Below are 22,928 nucleotides of genomic sequence, written 5' to 3' on the forward strand. Positions count from 1 at the left end.
GAGCAGCTGTTGTCTCTATTTGTTGTTGTAGGGATCTGGGGTGGGGAAGGAGCATATAATGTGCAAAGTACATCGTGTATGTGTGTTCCGCTTGTCATCCCAAAAAAAGAGTGTTTGTCTCACAGCTGCTTTACAATTTATGTCTATAATTATAGGGGACATGTGGATGAAAATGTCGCACTAAACCAGGGTTATCCATGTGTGTGTGTGTGCGTGTGTGTGTGAATGTTTCTGTGTCTCGGGGTGCTAGAAACATTTTCAAAATATGACAATTCAATTATCAAATTGGTGGTTCTGTCGCTATGAATCAACCCAGAATTGCATTTGCAGTGTTGTTTCTAAGTCTTCTCCCACAACACAATGCATTAGTTTGTTTTAATGGGCCAGTGTCCCAGTGTGACACTGAATTTATTAAATCCGATGAAAGTTTCAGGGTTTCTCTTCGAAATCACTAAGTTACAACAACGATAGAAACACTCCCTTCCGCAATATTCCCAGGTACTCTTCCTTCTATCAATACAAAACTTCCTATCTGCCTTCGACATCGACGCGACTCACGGTGCGAAGCATGAACACTAACTGCCCTTATTATAATAGATATTGAATAGTGCAGCTTTAGGACTTCCATAAATATGTATGTAGAAAACTATTATGCATGTAGACTTGGTACATTTTAGCATGTTTTAAACTTTGAGTGCTGACACCAGTCTACAGGCCTCTGTTGAGCAGATGCACCACTATCGCTAGCTCTCTGATCTTTTTGTCAGGTTTGCATTTATCCATTTGCCTTTTGGGAATCTAGATTGAGGTTCATAAGCAAAGCAATAAAGCAATAATTGATTAAAAGAATCAATTTAAGCAACCCATTTCAGGTTTGTTGATTGAGTGAAGCTAAGCTGCTGCTGCTGCCTTGGGATGTCTTGGTTGGATGTAAGAGCTGAGAAGACTCTTTTGTAGCCGTGTAAATAAGCTAACCAAAATGGAAGGAGTCTCTATCTGTTTATATCTACAGTACCGGTATGTCTGTCCTTCAGTTTTCTCAACAACTGTGGCGAGTGTTTTTGCCCCTCGGTGTCTGATTACAGCTCACTACGCTTTCAATGAACTCCAATGTAAACTCACTTGCGTCATTATACGTTCAGAGCAACTGATATAGTATTAAGAGCAACAGAGTCCACAAAGGGGTTGGTGGATCCTACACCGCCGAAGGGCACGCAGAAGAAAAACAGAAAAGAGAGACCGAAGTTCTACGGGACATAATAATCATTAGTAATTTTCTAGACTACCGTCCATCCAATCGACTTCACACTTGATGGGTGCATTGCTGAGGACCCAAAGAAGCGCAGTGTCGAGGGTGAAGTTATTTTGGTGATTCTCAAGACAGCTGCATGCAGCAATACCAGAGGCCAAGCAACCATCCTATTCTGAACAGGCACTGCATTCGTATCAATAAGATCAAGCAGACTCAGTATGTCCTCTCATAGGGAATGCTGACAAAACCTTTCAGCGTCGGCTTTATTCAAATCACACTCTCCCCAAACACTCTTCATCTGTCATCCAGGATTTAACTGTGACTTTGTTATCTGCATCCGAGCAAGGTTTGCAAGTCAAAAGCATTGCACATGCAGTAACTGGGCCCCTGCAGGTGTGTGTGTGTGTGTGTGTGTGTCCTGCAGTGATCCAGTTTCCAGTCCCAGTAAAAGTAGGCCAGCCAGTTAACCCATGAGTCAGTCTTTTCTCCTGAGAAAGGAGACTCCCTGACATGACAACATCCAGCTGACCGACACACCCTACCAGGCGGACACACACATTTTTTGTAATATCCTACACATGAACACACGACTAGTATACAGTAGATGGACACACAAACACGCACAGCTGCTGCTGCATGTGCCACAGAACACCCAAAGGCCGCTCTCAGCAGTATTTTGTGATGGATACTGTAACCGTTTGTCTCCCCTGGAGTAAAAACGTGGAGCTGAGGTCAGTGACTCTCAGTCGAATTCAGATGAATGCTTCCTGACAGGAACCGTGTTGAACTCAGTGACTGAACTGAGCTTTGCTCTGGTTTTGATTAGATTATTTGCAGTGGTGTGAGTACACAAATATTTTACTTAAGTAAAAATACCAAAACATGGACATTACAAGTCATTTATTTTAAATATATTAAGTACAAATATCATAATCAAAATGTACTTAAAGTATCAAATGTACAAGTACTATATTTTAATAATATGGACTGGTCAGTCTTCTTCAGGATTTTATTTTGACAAAACACATTTCTAATGAAACCGATCTTATTTTAACGCTAACATGAGCTGCTAACGAGTTTAAGCATCAGTGTAAACACAGCCTTTTGTGAGTGGTGATATCACTGTGTGAGCTATGTGCCATGAGATGTGTTTTGAGTGAATGTTGTTGACTGAGATGGTAGTCTTGAGTCTTTCTTTGCTTTTTCTTCTTTAATTGTTCCTGTAAGCTCTGTATGTAGGCACACGTTTGTTAGCCTGTGTACCTACTTAATATGAGGGCACACATGTGTCTCATGTTGCATCTTGTCTCTTGTCACCATCTGTGTTCCCATTATGTCATGTCTAGGAAATCTGTATGACAACAGCCGACTGACGCTTTGGTTACAACATAGAAGTTGAGATGCAAATAATTGCTACAGTAAACATCCTCCCTTACACTCCAGCTTAATCTCTCCTTTTTTTCTTGTGCTCATTACTACACTGGTTGATCTTTAGCAATATGCAGCTCAGCAAAATAGTCATCCTGTCTTGATAAATGCATGGGGAAATGAGTCATACCTATAAGGGGAAACCTATATGTGAATGTGTTATTATAGATAGACAGCTACTAATTTACACAAGGGAAATAACTAACAATAGGTCTCTATAGAGGGAAATGTGTGTGAACCATCTGCTCTTTTAACATTACATTAGTTAGAGCTGCTGTATTAGAGTTGATGTAATGTAAAAAAATAAACTATTCTGAAACCACAGGGTGAAGGTGTAATGTGCAAAGCAATGCTTTTCCCATTGCTTGTCCATGCAGGAATAATTTTCCAATTATTTCCAGTTATATAATGAGTATTACTGTTAAATGAAAGACTTCAGATCCTTTATGTATTTTCATATCATTAATAATTCCATTAGAGAAACCACATTTAAATAAATGCATTTGCAAAGAACATTCATGATGGGCAAATCTAATGAGGCGTCAAAGCAAAATGTATTCTTCACCCCAAAGTGTATTGTTGTTCTAAAGCAACATTAAAGATGTGGACGTAATGAATCCGTCTGAGTCCTCTCAGTGGGTGGTGGAATACCTCACTGTGCACATTACGTCACTGAACTTGAGTAATACAATGCTTATGTCGCTGATGATAACTTTAGCACAGGACATTTTTTTATAAATAATCCACCTGACCGCATGTGGTTCACTGTATAGTATAATCAAGTTCCTTTCCTGTTAAGAAAAGGCCTCCAGTTTTACCCATTAAAATAAAAGGAGTTGCACCGCCTGCTTTCTATTTAAACACATCGAGAAATCAGCATACACTAAACCAGATGACTAGATGTTGTCTGTCTTCTTCACTCCGATACAAACATGAAAGCTGGGCGGACTGTAACATGTGTCTTGTTGATGTGCCAGACTCAGTTGGCATGACTAAACTGTGATGACACCATTGATTGTGAATATGTAAAAACTGAGCAGATGTATAAGCAATATGTGTTTTGTATTATAAAATACACAGTTGAGACTCCAGGTAAAGTGGCAATTATGTATTAATAATGTTGCTTAAGTGTGTGGCTGAAATGCTTTTTCATGTATTATTTTGCTTTTTCTGACGTTCTAATGTAGTATAACATTATTCACCAGAAATGATATGATGATCGTGACAATGACTGGGCTGATGCACTATTGCTGGATTGTAGATCATTGATGTAATTGGAAAGGTTTGACAGCTTGTGATCATCAGCAGTATTTATATTTCATTTGTATGGCACAGAAGGCATAATTTATGTTCACAGGCAGTGTTTGTAGGGTATTGCTAGTGGCTTCCAATGCAATCTAGACATCTTACTCATTCTGCAATGTCTTCAAGAGAAGGTAAAGTGAAATAGATGCCAAATAAAAAGCCCATGTGATGCTCTTTATCATAGTTACAGTATATGCTTGTAAATTTGCAATACAAAAGAGGATTGGAAATTATTTATTTTCTCACAAGGGATCCCGGACATTAAACCATAAAACCGGTGTGCCACAAAGGATGGTAATGCTCCAACACTGTAAAAGAAGTAATTCAAAACATGAAAGGCCTTAGCAGAGAACAACTGGCCTATTGAGCACAACACAGAGCTCTACTGTTACTGCGGTATTTTTCGCACTATAAACTCAAACTAAACTAAACTGCCTCAATGAATGCGCCTTTGATCTGTGAGCAACTTCACATCAATAAACTGCATTATTTTGTTTGTTTGTTCGGTAATCATTTGAGGAGTGCTTAATTAACCAAGTGACAGCTTTTTGCCTCAAGAGCTGAGGAGAGTTCTGGGCTGTGTTGCAAGTGTGCTTGCTAATACTTATTAGACATGTATGAGCAGTGCACTGTAATAATACCCAATCTTTGCGAGTAGTATGACAGAAAAAAATGGCAATTAGAGTAAACGATACAAAGTGTTTACCAATGGAAGTCCAGCTAAATATCAGTGTAGAGGTGTCAATCCAAATCAGAAAAATCTGTTAAATGCCAACACACCAAGGGTTTGTCACTGAATGAGCCGTCAGCATAGACGTCACACCACGCATACTGTCAACCACAACTTTTCACCAGCTGTGAACTGCTTCCATGTGTCAAACAGTGTCAATCAACAACATACAGCACTACAGACTCAGAACTCAGCCAGTATTAGTATTTAGCGGAATCAGAATACACACCATAAACAGCACTTGGCAGATGTGAGCGCAGAGTGGTGCTTGGAGGTGCTCTGCAGGCTGCTGAGAGTTTTATTGCATTTCCCAGGGAGAGCAATATGATGTCATCAACATGTGTCTCATCAATAGTTAAGACTCTGTTTCCTGGTTGGACAGCTGAGCTGGGGATAAGGAGTTTTCGTTCTCATAATAAACTTAAGGGAGAGTTTCCTTCCTCGCTGTTGCACTCAGACTATAAGTGTTTTCTTTTCTCAATCTGACTCGACCCACACTCACACAAGTGTAACACTCAGTTATTTGATCCATTTTTATTCATAAAATGAAGCTGTTCAAAATAGAGCATGGGTTCATCGTAACTAATGAGACATCAATAATAACATTTAACAATTTCTCCTTTTGTGACAAAACACTGGCGTCTTACAACAGAGTCTTTACAAGACAAATAATTTAAGGGCAAAATGAAAACTTCAAAGAGGAGAGGAAACATGCTAACTATGAGCTGCTGGCCTTGTACATACACTTAGGGCAGGCTCCATGCATACATTTATACAATCTTTAATATCTAAATAATCACAAAGATCACTCTTCAAAGAATTGACTGTTGTGTTAAACATGCATGCTTTGTAGTGTATATCATTCTGCACCGTAATGCTGTGAAAATGTGGGATACACTTGATTTTTGAAGAACAATATTTGTCAGTTTTAAAACCCACAAATAAGTCATGAGTAGAGTTGGGTTCAAAAAGCTCTGGAGAAGCTGGTGTTTGGCTGGTTTGTAAAGTCTGCTACACTTTCAATGTAACGTTTAGGCAGTATAATGCAAATAAGGCTGCCAATATATGTTACTGTTTTTGCACCACAATAAACTAGATGTAGTTTATAATAATTAAAAAAAAGTAAAACAAAAACATTGTTTTAATAGTAAATACGGTAAATATCAAGCTGACATTTTAAAGCCAAGGTATATTTTGGTGAATGAGGTCCCAATTTGTAACATTTGAAAAAATCCAATATTGGGTAAATATACACCAAGGATACCTACCAGGATTATATTATTTGCCCCATAGACATTTGTGATGTTCAGTTACCAAGGCAGTATAATACTGTATGATATACTGTAGTTCAGTGTTAGTGGATGAATGTCTAAAGTAATGAAATAAAGCAATCTGGTAAAGTAAAGCATGTTTGTCTTTCAGCTTCACCAACACGTGTTTTCTTTGGTTCAACAATACCTACGTTTAAATAAACAAAGCACAACAAATAAAAGTGTACCTCCAGCTACATGAAACAACCCTCCTCAAACGCACATTATTTGTTTATGCTGACAGACATACATGACGCTGCATCTGCAGAGAATCTCGCAATTATTGATATTGAAAACAAAATAATACATTACAAATATGTCCATGAGACATATACCATACAAGTAGTGTCTTTTCTGAGATTTAACAGTAGCTCCTGCGCAGAGTCTTGCAGTTCCTTTGGGCATGTGGGACACGCACAGTGTTGACAGCAGAAGAGTTCATTCACCAGGACAGAAGACTGATGGTGGCTCTGTCTTTGTGCTGTATGTTGGCATTTACTTCACCCGGTTATATAACGTGCAGATAGGTCGCTTGGGTGTCCACACCTATTACATTTTTGGCGGTGCATCTGTAAAATCCTGTATCCCTACTTGTCGGGTTTTGTATCACCAAGGAACCCTTCGGACTAAGGTAGCGGTTGCCATATATACGAGCTTGAGCCATCACCCTCAGCTGTGTCAGATCTGGTGTTTCCCACGTGATCGCTGCCCGGGGTGTTGCTATTGTCTGGCACGGCAGCTCCACGGCCACCCCGGGGCGTGTGTATGTCACAGGGGAGGGCCCCGATGTGATGCGTGGCGGGTAGGCGATGACGATGACGGGAACCGTGATGACTGAAACTGAGGAGGAGTCAACGCTGGTGGATCTGCAGGTGTAGGTGCCCCGGTCGAACACGGAGGCCTGTTGCACTGTGAGGGATCCATCCTCTTGGACTATGTACCTGTCCGAGTCACCGCTCTCACCCAGAGACAGAACCTTGCCATTGGGCATGGTCCATGAGAGAGCGCCCTGGATGAATCCATGGGTGTGAGAAGCAGAGCAAGACAGGCGAAGGGTCTCTCCATTAATGATGCTCACGGAGGCAGCTGTTCTGGTGCTCATTGCTGGCTCTGAGACAGGGCTAGTTGAGCGGGGTGGAGGGCCAACTGGACGAGGTGCAGCAGGTAGAGACTGGGCTCTGTTTGGAGGCGGTTGAGTAACTGGGATTCTTGGATGAAGCGTCTCAGGCAACACTGGCTTTGAGCTTAAGGGTTGAGCTGAATGCAGTGAGGCTCCTGAGCGAGGCGCCTCTATTAAACGACTTTCCTGCGCAGGCCTTTCCACAGCCACTCCCCTGTGTGGCGATCTGGCTTCGTCCTGTGGCTCAACGACCTCCAGCTCCACCTGTATCCGTGTCTGTTCTTGCTCCCCTCTAACCACACATAACAAGGTCCCACCATCACTCGCCCGCACTCCTCGCAGCTCCAAGGAGCCGTTCCGGTGCACAATGAGTCGGCTGCCATAGTAAGGAGCTGGCAACACGCCGTTACCGGGCAGAAGCCAGGCCAGACGAGGGGGAGGGGAGCCTTGGGAGGGGCATGGCAAAAGAACAGTTTGGCCTTTCACCACTCGCTGCTTCACTGTCGTTACCACACCCACAAAAGTGTTAGTAGAATTTGTAGTTCCTGTATTACTAGCAGCTATACTGCTACTACTACTGCTGCTACTCCTACTAAACACATTTCCTCCGAGTGTGCCAGTACCAGCTCCGTTATTAGGCACACTGCTGCTAAAATCTCCAATATTTCTAGAAGTACCACTTATTCTGTCATTGTTTCTACTGGTGTTTGCGTCATCACCAGCCTTTCCTGCAATTACTTCATTATTATAAGTCCCAGGATTCCTTTCTACACTATCTCCTCTGACTGTGCTGGGGCTGTTACCCAGACTATTAGTGTTACTCATGATGCCGGTGTTTCGATTCACCCCAACACTGATAGCACTGCTTCCAAGTTGTGTTGGGATTCCACTGACTGGCCTGTTCAATCCAACTCGACTCTCACCCCTGATGGCCGGATTAAAGCCGCTTGTTGCTTTGCTAATGCCAGTGTTTGGAACAATGTTTCTTATTTTGCCATTATGATCACTATGGCCATTGGTGCTGCTGTTATTGCTGCTAAGCTTGCTTGTGTCTGCATTGGTAACTCCGTACTTGTTTACCCCTGCATTATTAATGCTGCCCCCTGATCTACTGTAAGGACCACTGCCTGGCTCATTGCTATTACTCCAACCTCTTCCTCCGACCCGGCCACTCAGTCCGGGGTTAGGAGCCTCCACCTCCAAGCTCACCACCATGCTCCTCTCCCCGGCTGGGCTGCTTGCTCGACATGTATAGTTTCCCGTGTCGATCTTTTGAGCCAGACGAACCTCCAGAGTTCCATCGGAAAGGGCCACAACCCGCTCAGAATAAAAAACTGATCCCAAACGTTGCGGGATGACACGCCCTGTTGGAGAAAACCAGGTCACTGTTGGGGCAGAAACTCCTGTGGCCCGGCAGCGAATTGTGGCGGTTAGCCCCGGGTGTACTTTGATGACATAGTGGCTTCTGTCTTCAGTGAAGTTTGGTGGAATTGTCATCATGACCTTCACTTTGACCTGAAAAGATTGAATTTGTATGACGAATTGAATTCATTTTGTATTTATTCTGTGTTGATTGTGAATAAGTAACATTTTCTTATAGAATAATATCCCAACATGTTCATTACATTTAATATAAATAAAAACCTTCATTAATAAAATAAATTAATATTCTTCAGTCGGAGAAACTGTTTTTCTTACCTTCATGGTGTCTTGACCTCCTTGATTCTCAGCATAACACGTGTAGTCTCCCTCTTCTCCCATACCCACTGCTGGAACCAGTAACGTCCCATTTTCAAACACAGTTAATCTCCGTGCTCGCCCGCCTCTGTCTTCCCCCTGCAACACGCTGTTCACCATGGTTCCATCCGGTAGGCTCCAACGGACTGCCGGGTCAGGCAGTCCTGATGCCTGGCAGTCCACCTGCAAGGAATGGGATAATTATTGCTAATATTGAGAAGTTGTTGTGGCTTTTATTTTTGATGGAAGCTGAGCTTTTGAGAAATAATATATTATCTTTGTAAGGAGTGATGCATTCTGTTTTAAGGCTCTATTTATGCCCTACAAAAAGAAAACTCACAGTAGAAAACACTACTAAGCAACACAAATGTAAGAATTTGAAGCTCATTAACTTTTAAATCAAGAAAGAAATTAAGGGCATTGTGGTAAGTATAATACAATACAGTGTCCTCTTTCATCCTGCTTGACATAGTTTTCATTAAGTATTAAATATTAATGTGTGAAGAAGTATCCCCTCGAGGCCACTGTTGATGATTCATAACAGAATCATGACAGGTTGTTTTTTTCTTTTTGAGTCCAAAAAATGTGGAGCACCTTTTGATTAAAAAACAACAACCAAAGACAGCTTGAAGCTGTAGAAATGTTTGGCACCACGCCCAGTGATAGAAGACACCCAACACACCTCACTGTCTACACACAATATAAGGATCGAAAAGTTCAACTGGCTTTTAAGTTTTAGGCATTATGTGGTTCAAATGTGTGATATATGATTACTGTCAATAATTGCTTTTTTGTTTATTTAGTGAACTTCATTATTGGGAGCAAGGCAGAGATGAAAAAGTATTCCACTTTTCTTATTTAACTCACCTTCAGTGTCTTGCCCAATGACACCATTTGAGTAAGTGGCTGCTTAGGCTCGATCTTGGCAGGCTTGGTCGCCACAGAGACACGCAAGAGGCGATAATCATCTGAGACCTTGTTCCGCGCGATGCAGAGGTAGTCTCCAGCATCCTTCTCTGTTACTCTCTGGACTGACAGGGTGCCATTAGTGTGCACCTTCAGACGTCGGTCAAAACTGTCATTTAAATTTTGACAAACACACACACAAATCATAAGTATACACTTGAGACATGATACTAACAGAATTACCAAAATATATAATTGTACAACGAACACAATGTGAGTGATCTCGTTTTTTCTCTCACAAAACCACGTCCCACAAACCTGAAGTGCATGTCCACCAGTTTCCTGTTGGGGGTCCTCCAAATGATAATGGGTGATGGGTTTCCAGTTACAGAGCAGTGGAGCTGCAAATAAAAACCATATTGGACACTAGTAACGGAGGGTGATGTAGAGACAATATGGGCCTTACTGAAAGGGGAGATGGGTAAGGGATGCAAAGCAGCTGAGGCTCTGCTTTTGTCAGAGGAGGAGGAGGCGGAGGAGGAAGTAGTTATTGTGTTCTTCACAATGCTGGACGACACTTTGGTGTTATTTGTAGGCACCGTGGAGGGTGGGGAGAGAGAGGAGAGTTTAGTTTTTTTGTCGTTGGTGAAGTATGTGGGGGAGGCAGTGACTGTTTTATTGATTTTAGGAGATGAGTTGGTAGAATTGGGTTTGTGAGGGTAAGAAGATGAGCGAGAAGAACTGGGGGTGAGTGGCATGATCCTGGCTCTTTCAAAGGGCGATGATGGGGAGAGTCTAGCGGAGTTGAATGGATTTGATGGGTGGCTAGAGATGGATAAAGTTCTGTCTTTATGAAGTGAAGTTGAAAGAGATTTGTTTTGTCTTTCTCCTTCTGCTCCCCCTTTTATTTCTACCCTAACTGTTCTCTTATCTGCCCCAACAGCATTACTTGCTGTGCACTCGTACTTCCCCGAGTCCTTTGGTCCAACCTCTCGAATATGCAGTGTCCCATTGGGCAAGACAAAAAGATTGCCATGGAGAAACTGGGATGGGCGGACTAGAGTCCCATCTGGGATTCGCCAGCGCAGAGTTGGTGGCGGGGCACCTCGGGCAGAGCAGTGAGCATAAACAGGCCTCCCTGGAAACAAGAGCAGGTGTTCCTCTCTGGGTTGCTGTATCACCGGGGGCAGTGAGGACACGTGTACACGAGCAGAGGCACTGGCAGCACCTGCTGAGTTCGAGGCCACGCAGCGATACACTCCTCTGTCACTCGGTAAAGTTACTGAGATGTGGAGGGTTCCATTTTTGTCCATAGTGATGCGACTGGTGGAGGGAGCAGCAGAGGTCAAGACAGAACGATCTGGAAGAACCCATGACAGCAGGGGGCTGGGAACGCCGTCCGCCTGGCACTCCAAGTGCACCTCTCCACCTTGATGAATGGTAGCTTCTCTGTAGCTGGCCAGCTGCATCCGAGGGGGGCGGGTCCATACTTCCAGGGTGGATAGCAATCTATCATGGAAGAGTAAAGCACACACGACCCCAATATATGAACACATGAAAACATTTAAAATACATGTGCAATGAAAACAAACCATGAATGTCTTGAATGACACATTTAGGGAACACCGAAAGGCATGCATACACAATTTGAACATGAATCCTAGAAAAACATAATATTCAAGTTAACATATTGAGATCGGCTGTCAAACAATGTCAAATAGAGTGATTTTCATATTACTTATGACAGGTCTGATTGCATTCATAATACATTTATAATACTCATTACTCAATTGCAGTTTGCCATAGGTATGTGTAATTAGTACGAAAAATATTTCTTCCCCTGGAAATTATAAATAAATTATATATGTTGCATTAATATTCTGGTATCAGAAACCTCACCTGTCGCGACCAATAAAGCTGTGTGCACTGCAAATATACGTGCCCCTGTCCTGCAGCTGAACATTCTGGATAACAAGGGTGCCATTTGGCAAGACCTCGAAACGCTGAGCCCTGGAGTGGATTGACATCACCGCTCCTGAGAGAGAGAGAGAGAGAGAGAGAGAGAGAGAGAGAGAGAGAGAGAGAGAGAGAGAGAGAGAGAGAGAGAGAGAGAGAGAGAGAGAGAGAGAGAGAGAGAGAGAGAGTCAGGCAGACAGCAAGAAGAGCAGCAGTTAGGAGACAGAGTGGGAAAACAGAGAGAAATTGGGGAAGAAAGTTAGACAATGAGTAAGAGACAGAGGAAAGGAGGATCAGGGACATGCCGAGTGGCACAGCATGTAATAAACCCAGTGATGCAGTGCACAAAATGTTCCATTACTTTCTTGCAATATGTCTTTCCCACATGGCAAGCAGAAGAAAAGCTTATTGTGGTCAAGCCAGTGCGTAATGCTGGGTGTTAATGGGTTATTTCGTCAGTGTAAAATGTGTTCATATTCGTTTAGTTATAGTACATACTAAAGCTGAGGCGGATTTTCCTTTCACATCTATGACCTCAGGATATAAATACAAACCTCTCCTTATTCTGTCTTTAAAAAGGTGAAGTCTGTACTTTTTCACAGTATAAATGAATTGTATATTCACATATATAATTAAGCATTTCTGTTTCCCAGCATACTTGAAAATATAGGCCTAAACCTGAAGTTTCTGAGAGCAGGTTTACTGAGTAAATTGGAAAACTTTGTTGAGTTTTTACATCAGTGCCTGAACCAGATTTTATAGGCCTCTGTGGACAATGAAGGTAAGGTAAAAACTTAACCCTGAATTAAACATTAATGCATTTAAGGATGTTTTGTTTCAGAGATACGTGTATGCTGAAAAAAATGACGGTGCACTGTCTGTACCTGTGGCGACCTTAGTCCATGTGATGGAGGGCTTTGGCTCTCCTTGAGCTTCACAAGCCAGCCTGGCAGTGCTCTCTGCTGGGAATGACACCGTCCTGATGTGTGGGTCTGCAATCCTTGGTCTGGATCTCACTACTGGGGCCTATGAAAACAATTTAATAAAAAGATTATAGTGGCATAGTAATGGATACTAGATTGTATCCATCTAATTTTAACAGCAATGGAAACCAAATTATAAATAACAATGTAATGTAATCAATATATAATTTGGCCAAGTGCTGAGTGTATAAATCAATTTCAAGGAACAATACCAGACCAAAACAACAGATGAATCAAAACTTAGTTCTGGGGGTAAGGATGAAGACTATTATTCATCAGTAAAACATGAATATGTGAACTCATCAGTAAAACCTTTTGGAAAAGTTTGTGATTACTTTTATTAAAAACATTTAAACAGTAATGATTTTTAAGCATTTGTGGTTCACAAATACAATAAAGCAATACTGTAATCCCAGATTACGAATCATTTGGGCTGGACCCAGTGGTTTGGTCTGTGGAGGCTTGTCAAAAGAGCTCTGGAAATGATTTAACATTTGAGTATTTCCAATCCCTTGGGATTAGGGTCTCTAAACACAAATGTTGCTGATTATGGAACATGTGTTTTTCATCTCTTCTTTAGATCTGGCAGGGAGTCTGGTAGAGCTCGGGAAAACCCATGAAATTGAAGAATTGTCATAAACATCCCTTCGGTTAAATAGCGGGTCATGTGGATAAAGATTAGACTATTCTCAGATCTATTGTGCATTTATGTTTCGCCAGAGGGCTTGCACAGTCGTGTGTGTGTGTGTGTGGGGGGGGGGGGGGGGGGGGGGGGGGGGGGGGGGGGGGGGGGGGGGGGGGGGGGGGGGGGGGAGCGCATGCGTAAGTGTGAGTTATTTCTTTCTGGACCAGCACTCACTTAAAAAATAAATGTTAATTTGACTTCCACTTAGCTGACAAAGACAATATATTTATATAAGGTATATGAATCGCAAATTACATTTAAGAGTGCACTTAAAAAATTACTGATTGAGTGAATGACTGAAAGCAAGGAACAGAAAAATGAGGAAACATTACAGAAATGAGCAATTCAATTAACAAATAAGAATAAATCGTCGCCCTAACTTGGCTCTTACTCTTGTTATAATATATGTGCTTCTTTAAAGATCCATTTGGGGTAAAATAATCCAATAGAGTGTTATATAAATTGATATGAACTCACCACAGGGGCGGCAGGGAGCGGAGGTGAGGGGAGCCAGTGTGGCCGGCTGCTGTGTGAATCAGGAATAGAATTGGCTGCAGGGTTCTTCCCCTCAGTAGAAGGTCGACTTTGGTTTGCAACCCCAGAAGCAGGCCTTCTTTTGGGATCAACATGGACAACGCTCGGCCTCTCTCTGGATGATGCTGTGCTACTTGTTGATGTCAGTAGTGTTGTTGTCGTGGTAATAGTAGCTGATGTACTGGATATAGCTGCCTTTGTAGTAGTTGGAGAACTTTTGGCTGAGATGGAAAATTTAGTACTACTCGTAGGAGAAGTAGTTTTAGTAGTAGTAGTAGTAGTAGTAGTCATAGTAGTAGTGGGGTTAAGAGTTGTGGGAATAGCTTTGAATGAGATTGTAGTACTCATAGAGGTAGTAGTAGTAGTAAAAGAAGTAGTAGAAGATCTAATTGAGGAGGTAGTAGTGGAAGTGGGAGTAGTAGATGTAACAATGGGAGTTGTGGTAGTAGTAGAGGTAGGAGTAACTGTAGTACTTTTAGTAGTGTCGGGTGTTGGGATAATAATGGCAGTTGTAGTAGGTATGATGGGACTTGTCGTCTTAGGAGTACTTGTAGCTGTTGTGGGAAATGTGTGGTCACTAGCTGTAGTAGTCAATGCACTTGTTGTGCTTCCATCAGAACTAGTAGAATAAGGGCTCTTGAGAGAAATAGAAGGGCTTGTTGGGATGTTTGCAGTAGTTGTTGCGCTGGGGACTGTAGACGAAATAATGGAGGAAGAAGTGGGTAGGAGAGAGGTGGAGAAGTGGGATTCATATGGTACACCCGACAAATTCATCCCCAGCTCTTCACTGTGTTTGCTTGGGGGTGAATCAACATGTTTGCCTAAGGCTGTGTGGGTTTCTGTTTGTCTCTGTATGCCATGTGTATGTGTCCTTGCGTGTGTGTGTGGCTCATGTGTCTGTGTGATTGCAGTATCCGAGTGAGTGGGTTCTGTTGTCAGTGTGTTGAAGAGAGTGGACCCTGCAGTGTCTGGGATGTTGGCTGAGTGAGTCACCATGTCTATATGTATCTTTATGTGAGAGGGGGATAATGAGGTTCGAGCGGAGGAAGATGGAGTCAATGAGGGGGAGGCAGATTTTGAAGTGGCGATACCATGAGTGTTAGACACAGGGGAAGACGGAAGATGCTGTGCCACATTTGGAGCAGTCCAAATATGGTCACTCCGTGTCACCGTAATAGCTGGAGTTGTGGTTGTGGACGACATATTAATTTGATCTGTGGTAGTGTCAGGTGTTGCAGCTCGTGGCGTTGGGTTCGTAGCATCAGGGAGAGGTTGGGATGGGGTCATAGGGCGCACCCTGGGCCTGTTGATGATTCGTCTTTGCTGTCCAATTCTCCTGCGAGACGTCCAAGGCTTTTGAGGCCTAGAGTTTGGTACCAAATTAGGAAAGAGTCCCTGTCGGGGGCTTTGGGGCCTGGTCTTAGATGGGTTGGTGTTTGCTTCTGGCTCACTTCCTTCACCTGGGACAATTTCATTTGTTCTTGAGATTGGTTTAGATGTGACTGGTTCTTTCTGTGTCTCTGGGTTTGTCACTGTCTCCGTCTGTGGAGATGCTTTCTCTGTCTCTCTCTCTGTCTTGTTCTCACTCTCTGTCTGTGTTTCTGTTGACGCCTCCGTCCCTTTATTTATCTCCGTCTCTGTTTCAGTGTCTGTATTTGTCTCTGTGTGTGTTTGTGTTTCTGTTTGAACAGGATGATTGTGCTGTAAGCCTTCCTCTTGTAGATCAGTGCCATCAACAGATGACCCTTCAGTTTCCGCTTCCACATCAGCTCCCTCAGCTCCCTCAGCTCTACCTCTTTCTTTATCATGATGTCCCTCGTGTCCTCCTGTGTCTCCACCTTTGCCTCCTCCCTGTGGTTCATCTGTGGGCTTTCCTGCGTCGATGGGTTGGCTGTTATTAGTGGGAACTGTCTTTTGTCGTATCTTAGCAAGGAGGTCAGCCCACTTCTGAGGGTCTATTCTTTGTTTGTTTGTGGTAACTCTATGTCTGTTCTCGAAGCGGTTTCTTCTCTGGTCATTGGATGATGAAGGCCCTCCTCCTCTTCTCGGGGGGCCGTCCCTCCTCAGACCAGGTCTTCTGGGTGTTCCGATGGGATAACGTCCGTTTGGGGGAGGTTGGAGAGGTCTTGGGTGCTTCCTATTGCCAAAAAGAGTTCTCCCTTCTTCCTCCTTTTCATCCCCTGATCCTTCTTCCACTAGTAATGGAGCTCGTATCTTGGTTGACCTGCCAGCGGCTGACTGTGGCCCTGTGGGAAATGAAGTCCTAAGTGGAGGGAGGTGTCGTGAGTTTAACTCCAGCTGCATGGACAGAGAGTCACTACCGTACTGATTGACAGCAATGCAGCGGTAATGACCAGCATTCTTCTGAGTCGGGTCAGGCAGAGACAGACTTCCATTTGATTGTATAGTGAGCCCACCTGATACAACAAATCCCCGCCTTACTATGTTTCCATCTGGTAACACCCAACTCAAATGAGATGCTGGTGAACCAGATGCATTGCAGGACAGACTGATGGGCTCCCCGATGTCTCCGGTGACAGGAGGTCCCACTTGCTCACCTGAAGGCGGTACAGAGGACTCCTCCACTGCCAGTCGCAGGTGGAGAACATCTACATCCCTGCCTGCCCTGGCTATGCAGTGGTAAATCCCTGAATCTGAGAGCTGTACTTTGTGTAGAAGTAATCCAGAGGTTGAAGCCTGGAGCCTACCATCTAGACTGCTGGAGGGGGAGATGAGCATGGACCCATCTGGGAGAATCCACTGTACTTTGGGGTTACTAGAACTTAAAAAAGAGCATGATAGCTCCACCTTACTGCCTGCTACTGCCGCCAGGGCCGTGGTGGTGTGATTAGTTAAAATAAGCACCCATGGGTGAGAGGGAGTGGCAGACATGGCGATATGAGAAGCAGGGTCCGGATGAGCAGTGACTCTTGTTGAGTATATAAGTTGGATTTTGTGTCTGTTAGACTGCGCTCTGTTTAGCTGAATGCTAATGGCTGGCTGTAGCAGCCACTGTGGACTGAGTTTAACAGAAGCTTCGACTCCAGTGTGATAATATCCTTCGGTCTCTGCTGCCTGCTTGTAGCGGTAGGTCAACGCCGGGGTTTTACTCAGCATGATCCCCCTCTCCAGGCGAACCGCATTCTCACTGTAGTAAGCAAGAATCCTCCAAAGATTTTCATAGCTCTGTCTCTCCACGGGGCACTCCAGGGAGAGTGACAGAGCAAGGGGGAGAGGAGAAGAGGAGGAAAGAGAGAGATCTGGAGGCGGAGCAATATCCTGGAACTCAGAAGAGTGAGTGACGTTGCATCCCAGATCGACACTGTTCCCCTGTTGATCAGACAGACTCAGAGAGGCAGTGCCTAAAGGCTCTTGGAAGGATTCACTTGATTGGATTTCACCGAGTTCTGTCTCCAAAGGTGTGTCTCTTCCTGGGGAGGCGATAAGAGGTGAGGTGCACGAGAGGTCAGTCTGGTCAAGCAAGCCCTGACCTTGAAGGGAATTGGGCGAGGCACAGATTGGACACTGAGGGCCGCTGGAACATTTCATTAAGCCTAATTGAAAGAGAGAGGCAGAGGAAATGATGTCATGAATGACATCCTTACCATCTCTGGCATATCAACTGTGTATAATAGCATAGCAACCAAAGAAGCATATTAGTGCATATTTAAGCTATCTGCACTTATTAGGGGTGTCATATATTAGTCATGCCAGCTCATCTTAAGCATCTATTACCCTATATCTTTTACTAATTCGGTATGGTTACTTTATCTACTCATAAATCAGAAAAATGACTTCACTTCATTATTACACAGCAATCATTAGCCTATATTTAATTTCTCTGCACACATCAATGCTGTCATCATAGATTAGTCATGGCAGGTTAAATCTGGCATATCGATGAGACGCAGTTCATGGTGCAGCACTCTTTTATATCTCAATAACAGTCACAAGACCCACTGGAAGAGATAGAGAAAATGAAGGAAAACAGAGAAGATATAAAAAGCAGGTGTAGAGATGTCAGAGGTATCAAGATAACAAAACCAGATATGTTATGTAAAGTTTTTTTTTTATCGTTCTATCATCTGCCTGGATCTGACATGGTATTTAGACTGCTTATTGACTGGAATTATCAACACATGAGTATCAGTTTCTCCATCCATTGCCAATGCTCCTTCTTACCATATCTCCTAATCTATTTATTCTCTTTTAGTCACTCAAGCAATTTACATGTTGCATTACCCACCACATTTTTGCATATTTTTTGACTGACTTAATATGGCTCAGAGGCACTACAATGGCCTGCATACCACGTGTGTGCATGTGGGAGACAAAACCACAAGTGAAAACAAATAATATCTCCGACGTGACAGTCACCTGGATGAGCCAGACTCCAAGTGAGAAACCAGGTCATCCTGCAGTCACAACTCCACGGATTAGCCTGCAGCGCAAGAGTCTCCAACAGAGGTGCTGTCGCTAAGGTCTCTCTGGGCAGAGTGGTTAGGCTGTTGTTGGACAGGTCCAGGTGTCTAGAGGGGAAAACAGAGCAAAGAACAGATTGAGGTGACAAGGGGGAGGGGGGACACAGAGTTTTAATCAAAGTCATAGAGGAATGGATGAAAGAGTGGGAGTGGGCAGTGAGAGGTGACAGGTAAGAGTTTAATCATGTATTATAATTTTTCATCATCTTCATGTTCAGACCTACATCTAACCCACATTAATCTAAAAAGGGTGAAGAGACAATGCTGTAGCTTTAGTGTATTATTGTCTAAATACCAATAACCAGCAATATAAGTGTTACCTTTGTCATCAGGTTATTAGTTTTCTTTGAGGAGTGTTTAAAAATATTATATCAATAAGTATTACTTTATGTGCCTTAAGTGTTAAAGCTCACCTGAGGGTAGAGAAGTAATATGTATTCAGGAGGGACAGTGTGCACAGAGTGTGAGGGTGCAGCTGATGCAGCCGGTTCCCTTGCAGACGCAGCAGCCTGAGGCTAGTCAGCTGGAGCAGGGCCCGGGGGTGGATGTGCTGGAGGAGATTGTGATCCAAGTACAGGCGGAGCAGTGAGGTCAGGCCAGAGAAGGTCAGAGATGAAGAGATCTCTCTCAGCTTGTTATAACTCAGCTTTAGTATCTGTGGGGGACGGCGAGGAAATGGAGTGATTGGAAGCAACGAAGGATTAAAGGAGTAATCAAATAAGAGGCATCAAAGCTGATGAAGAAACCAAGTTTTTTGCAATGTACATGAGTCTGTCACTGAACACCACTGGCATGTATATGTAATTTATGACAAATTATGTGAGGGGAATTGGAATGAGGAGGTGAAAAACTCTTTGAACGCAAAAATGATTGAATGCTGTCTGGCATAACACAGAGAACAATCTGGCAGTGAATGTGAGTGAAACTGGGGCTTATATACCAGAGGGAGTAGGTGCAGCAGAGTGGACAGGTAGGTGTAATTGAGCTGACGAGGTGTGACCAACAGGTGTACAGAATAAGCTGATGAGATGGGTGTGACAAACAGGTGCACTAAATTAACCAATTAGGCGTGTGAGAGACAGTGTGGCAGGAGAGACTGGAAGCTGAACTGTGACAGTTCGAGCATTGGGTGTCAAATATGGAATTTAACCCTTTATACTTAAGACGATCCATTGCTATTTTTGTCATGTGTGGAGAACCCACCATATTTTAAGAAAGCACACCACGAAATCCGTGTTGTGGAATTGTGTTTCTGTGAGGCTTATGATAAATCTGCTCTGTAGGGAGGCGACTTAGGCAGACTTTGGCGGCGTTCCAGCTGCTAACAGATCTAAAATGTGAAGATGTCAGCATATGGAAATCTTGATCCTATTATCCCACAATGGCAAATATATCAGCATCTGCCTGTGAGATGATGGGAACAATCGCTTGTTGAGTAATATCGCTTCCCGACAGACTGCAAATTCTGTCCTTAGGATGCTGCAAAGATGTCCTGCGTGTTTCCTATCACTAAGCAGTGAAAAGAAGGACTGCACATAAATTATGCATTAGTTGTCTAGACATTACAAAAATATGCTTAATAATGTTAACAAAATCATACACATTGTTAAATTAATGTGCATACTGTTTTCCCAGAGTAAATATAAAATGTATATTTGTATTATCAATTTGTATCAACAGTATGACTGCAAGATTTAAGCATATTTGTCAATGTAGGGACCTCTCTTAATTGCACTATTTTGACAAATGCTATATATCTTGATTAACTCTGCATTATTCATGATACTAAAAACTTAAATTGGTTCCGTCAACCGTTTAATTATACTCATCTCTCTTAAGTACCACACACAAAGAAAGAAAGTCTAAGAGCTGAGCTTTCTTGAACAAAGGACCTTTGAAATAGTGCAGGAGCCTCTGTGTGACACCCCTGCCTGAGGCTGGAGAGGGAATAAAGTGCCCTTTATGAAGACTGAGTCCAAATTGGATTTTCACAACTGTGCACTGCAAAAAAAAAAGAGTCTCCAAAGAGTCAAAGATTAAATATTTGAGGAGACAATGATTTATTTTCCCTATTAACAGTCATATATTTTATAATCCAGAATCAATAGTTTGTTTTGGCACAAAGCATTTCAGGACACTGTCAATGCTGGTTGCTGGTAAGTCCGGCCCCATAAAGTAGAACTGTACAACCACAAGAGGCCTCTGGAGAATCATCTCCACCGCCTCAACATGTTGGCTGTCATCATCCACCATACAGTTTGGTTTTGAATAGAAATGTCTCTCTTTTCAGTACTGTACCGTGATATTGACACCTGTTTGTGTTGCTCTTCTTTCTGTTTACCTGTAATGATTTCATATCTCTAAACGCTGCTTCTGGGAGATGGTGGAGGTCATTGCTGTGAAGCATCAGAAGCTCTGCCTTCTTTAGTCCAGCCAGAGAACTGTCATGGATCCTGCTGATGCTGTTGAACCTATACGGGGCACACAGAAACCAAATCATCAACCTGCGACGTCAGTAAGTCAACAAATACTGTTATTTCCATATTAGCACATCAATTAAGTAAGTAAGTAAAGTTTATTTATATTGCACTTATCACAGACAAAGGTCACAACGTGCTGTACAGGAGTCAAGAAAACAAAAAAAAATTAAAGCAAAGTGACCATAACAGGGGCAAAAACATTACAACAGGTAAGAAAGCATAATAAAATACATGTTAAAAGAGAGCGCAGTAAAATACAGAATGCAAGCAATAAAGAAAATAAGTAAATAAAAACAGATAAAAAGCAGGCCATAGATTTAACGCTTGACACTTGGATCCCCTCTGTGAGACTGTGTTTGCAAGTTAAATAAAAGCACTTTATTATTGTAAGCACATACATCGTTTGTGTATGGGTTTTACATGCATTCCCTTACCCTAAATTGATGCGGCGTGTGTATAGAGGCAAGCCAGAAGGTACAGTGAGCAGGGAGCGAAATGTACAGTGGACTTCGTTGGCCTGGTAACAGTTGCAGCTCCTGGGACAGGCCTGCCCCCTCTGCACTGCAAGTGTCAGAACCAGGAGAGTCAGCGGCGCACACACACTCCAGTACATCTTCACTCCACAAGAGGAGAAGCAACGCTGGGATTATCTCTGCCAAATACAAACAAAAAGATCAAGACTGGTGGAGGGCAGCAAAGTACACCACAGTGACATGTCAAAATCCAGATGAGAGCCTCAGTCTCTCTCTCTCTTTCTCACTCTCTCCCTCCCTCACGCACGCAGAAGCCAAGTTATATTCAAACAGCCCCCAAAACGAGGGGATTTGTTGCAATTTGTAGTTTACAACACACAACAATCTCTATCGATAGATCCACTTTGTATTTGTCAGAAACAAAATAGACCTCTGGGCTATCACATGGGTGTGTGTGCCCAGTAGGTTAATGGAGTGACATATTTCACCATATACATTTATTTTTTAAGTGCAGGAGGATTCAATAAGAGTAAATGAAAGACATTAAATTAGACCCCTTAGAATCTCTCTCTCTCCTCTCTCTCTCTCTCTCTCTCTCTCTCTCTTTCTCTCTTTCTCTCTCTCGCTCGCTCTCTGCCTCTCTCTCTGCCTCTTATCTAATCTCACATAAGAAAACAAATGCACTTAAACCATTCTAACTCATCAAACCGACTGCAATAGCTTTGACAGGGTTTTTCAATTTGAAACGGAAATTGAAGTAAATTGAGCACTCTAACCAGAAGCATCTGTGATTCATAGATTACTGTAATGCATAGCCATGGTTGATAAGAGCATACCTTTAAATCCTTTGGAGTTACTTCCCAGAAGTATTCATTTTGCCCATCAAATACTGGTTTTAATCCAACTGCACGTTTCGGAAATGCAATGCACCAGTTAATTTACCAATAAACTCCGAGATTGTTGACGTGAGAAAGTCCCCCCAAAAAAAGTTGTCACATAAGATGTCACGGAGGAGAGAGCGAGGAAAAAGTGAAGTCACACTTTGTCAACTCCGCACAGCAAGACAATCCTTCAGGTAACAAACACCCAACAGGTCTCATGAGAAGAAAAGTAGCGCTGGAAGCGGCAGGCTGGCTCAATGCAAACGCGTCTGGCGCTGTGTGTGCGCGCGTTTGTGTGGATGACATCGGATGTGTGCGAGTGTGTACGTGAGCTTAGGAAAAGGGACTGGACTGAAGTGAACTTTGAGTGACGCTCCGGCGGAGGGGTTTGTCCAAGGAGGGGCTTTCTGGAAACACCGGGGTAACAAGTAATTACGATTCTCAGATGTTTTTACGTAGCATGTAGGCCAAAGACGTGCATATGTTCCTGGCGAGGCTAATTTTACCCGCCTCACAACGCATTTTATAACTTCTTAAGCTTCTCGCTTCACCTCATGATTTACCTCATCAGTGTCCTTCAATACACCCTTTTCTTACTTTTAGTGGAGCTACAAAAACTTAGGCTGACTCCCACCTTCCCAGATTTTTGGTGGACAGCCTATCATGT

General features: G+C 43.0%; 1 protein-coding gene across 1 annotated transcript; it reads right to left on the reverse strand.

Moving 5' to 3' along the window:
* Positions 1 to 5,251: 5,251 nt before the first annotated feature.
* On the reverse strand, positions 5,252 to 21,520 carry LOC306748238 (matrix-remodeling-associated protein 5-like; the record flags this gene model as incomplete). The annotated part of the gene is made up of 11 exons (XM_079231383.1): positions 5,252 to 8,660; positions 8,844 to 9,065; positions 9,750 to 9,957; positions 10,107 to 11,297; positions 11,688 to 11,823; positions 12,629 to 12,770; positions 13,890 to 17,500; positions 18,324 to 18,475; positions 18,841 to 19,082; positions 20,769 to 20,898; positions 21,342 to 21,520. The coding sequence occupies 11 exons, from the start codon at positions 21,518 to 21,520 to the stop codon at positions 6,534 to 6,536; spliced, it is 8,340 nt and encodes a 2,779-aa protein (XP_079087509.1). The 3' UTR covers positions 5,252 to 6,533.
* Between the last annotated feature and the right edge of the window lie 1,408 nt (positions 21,521 to 22,928).

The sequence above is a fragment of the Taurulus bubalis genome, assembly GCF_910589615.1.
Source record: "Taurulus bubalis genome assembly, chromosome: 15".
Lineage (NCBI taxonomy): Eukaryota > Metazoa > Chordata > Actinopteri > Perciformes > Cottidae > Taurulus > Taurulus bubalis.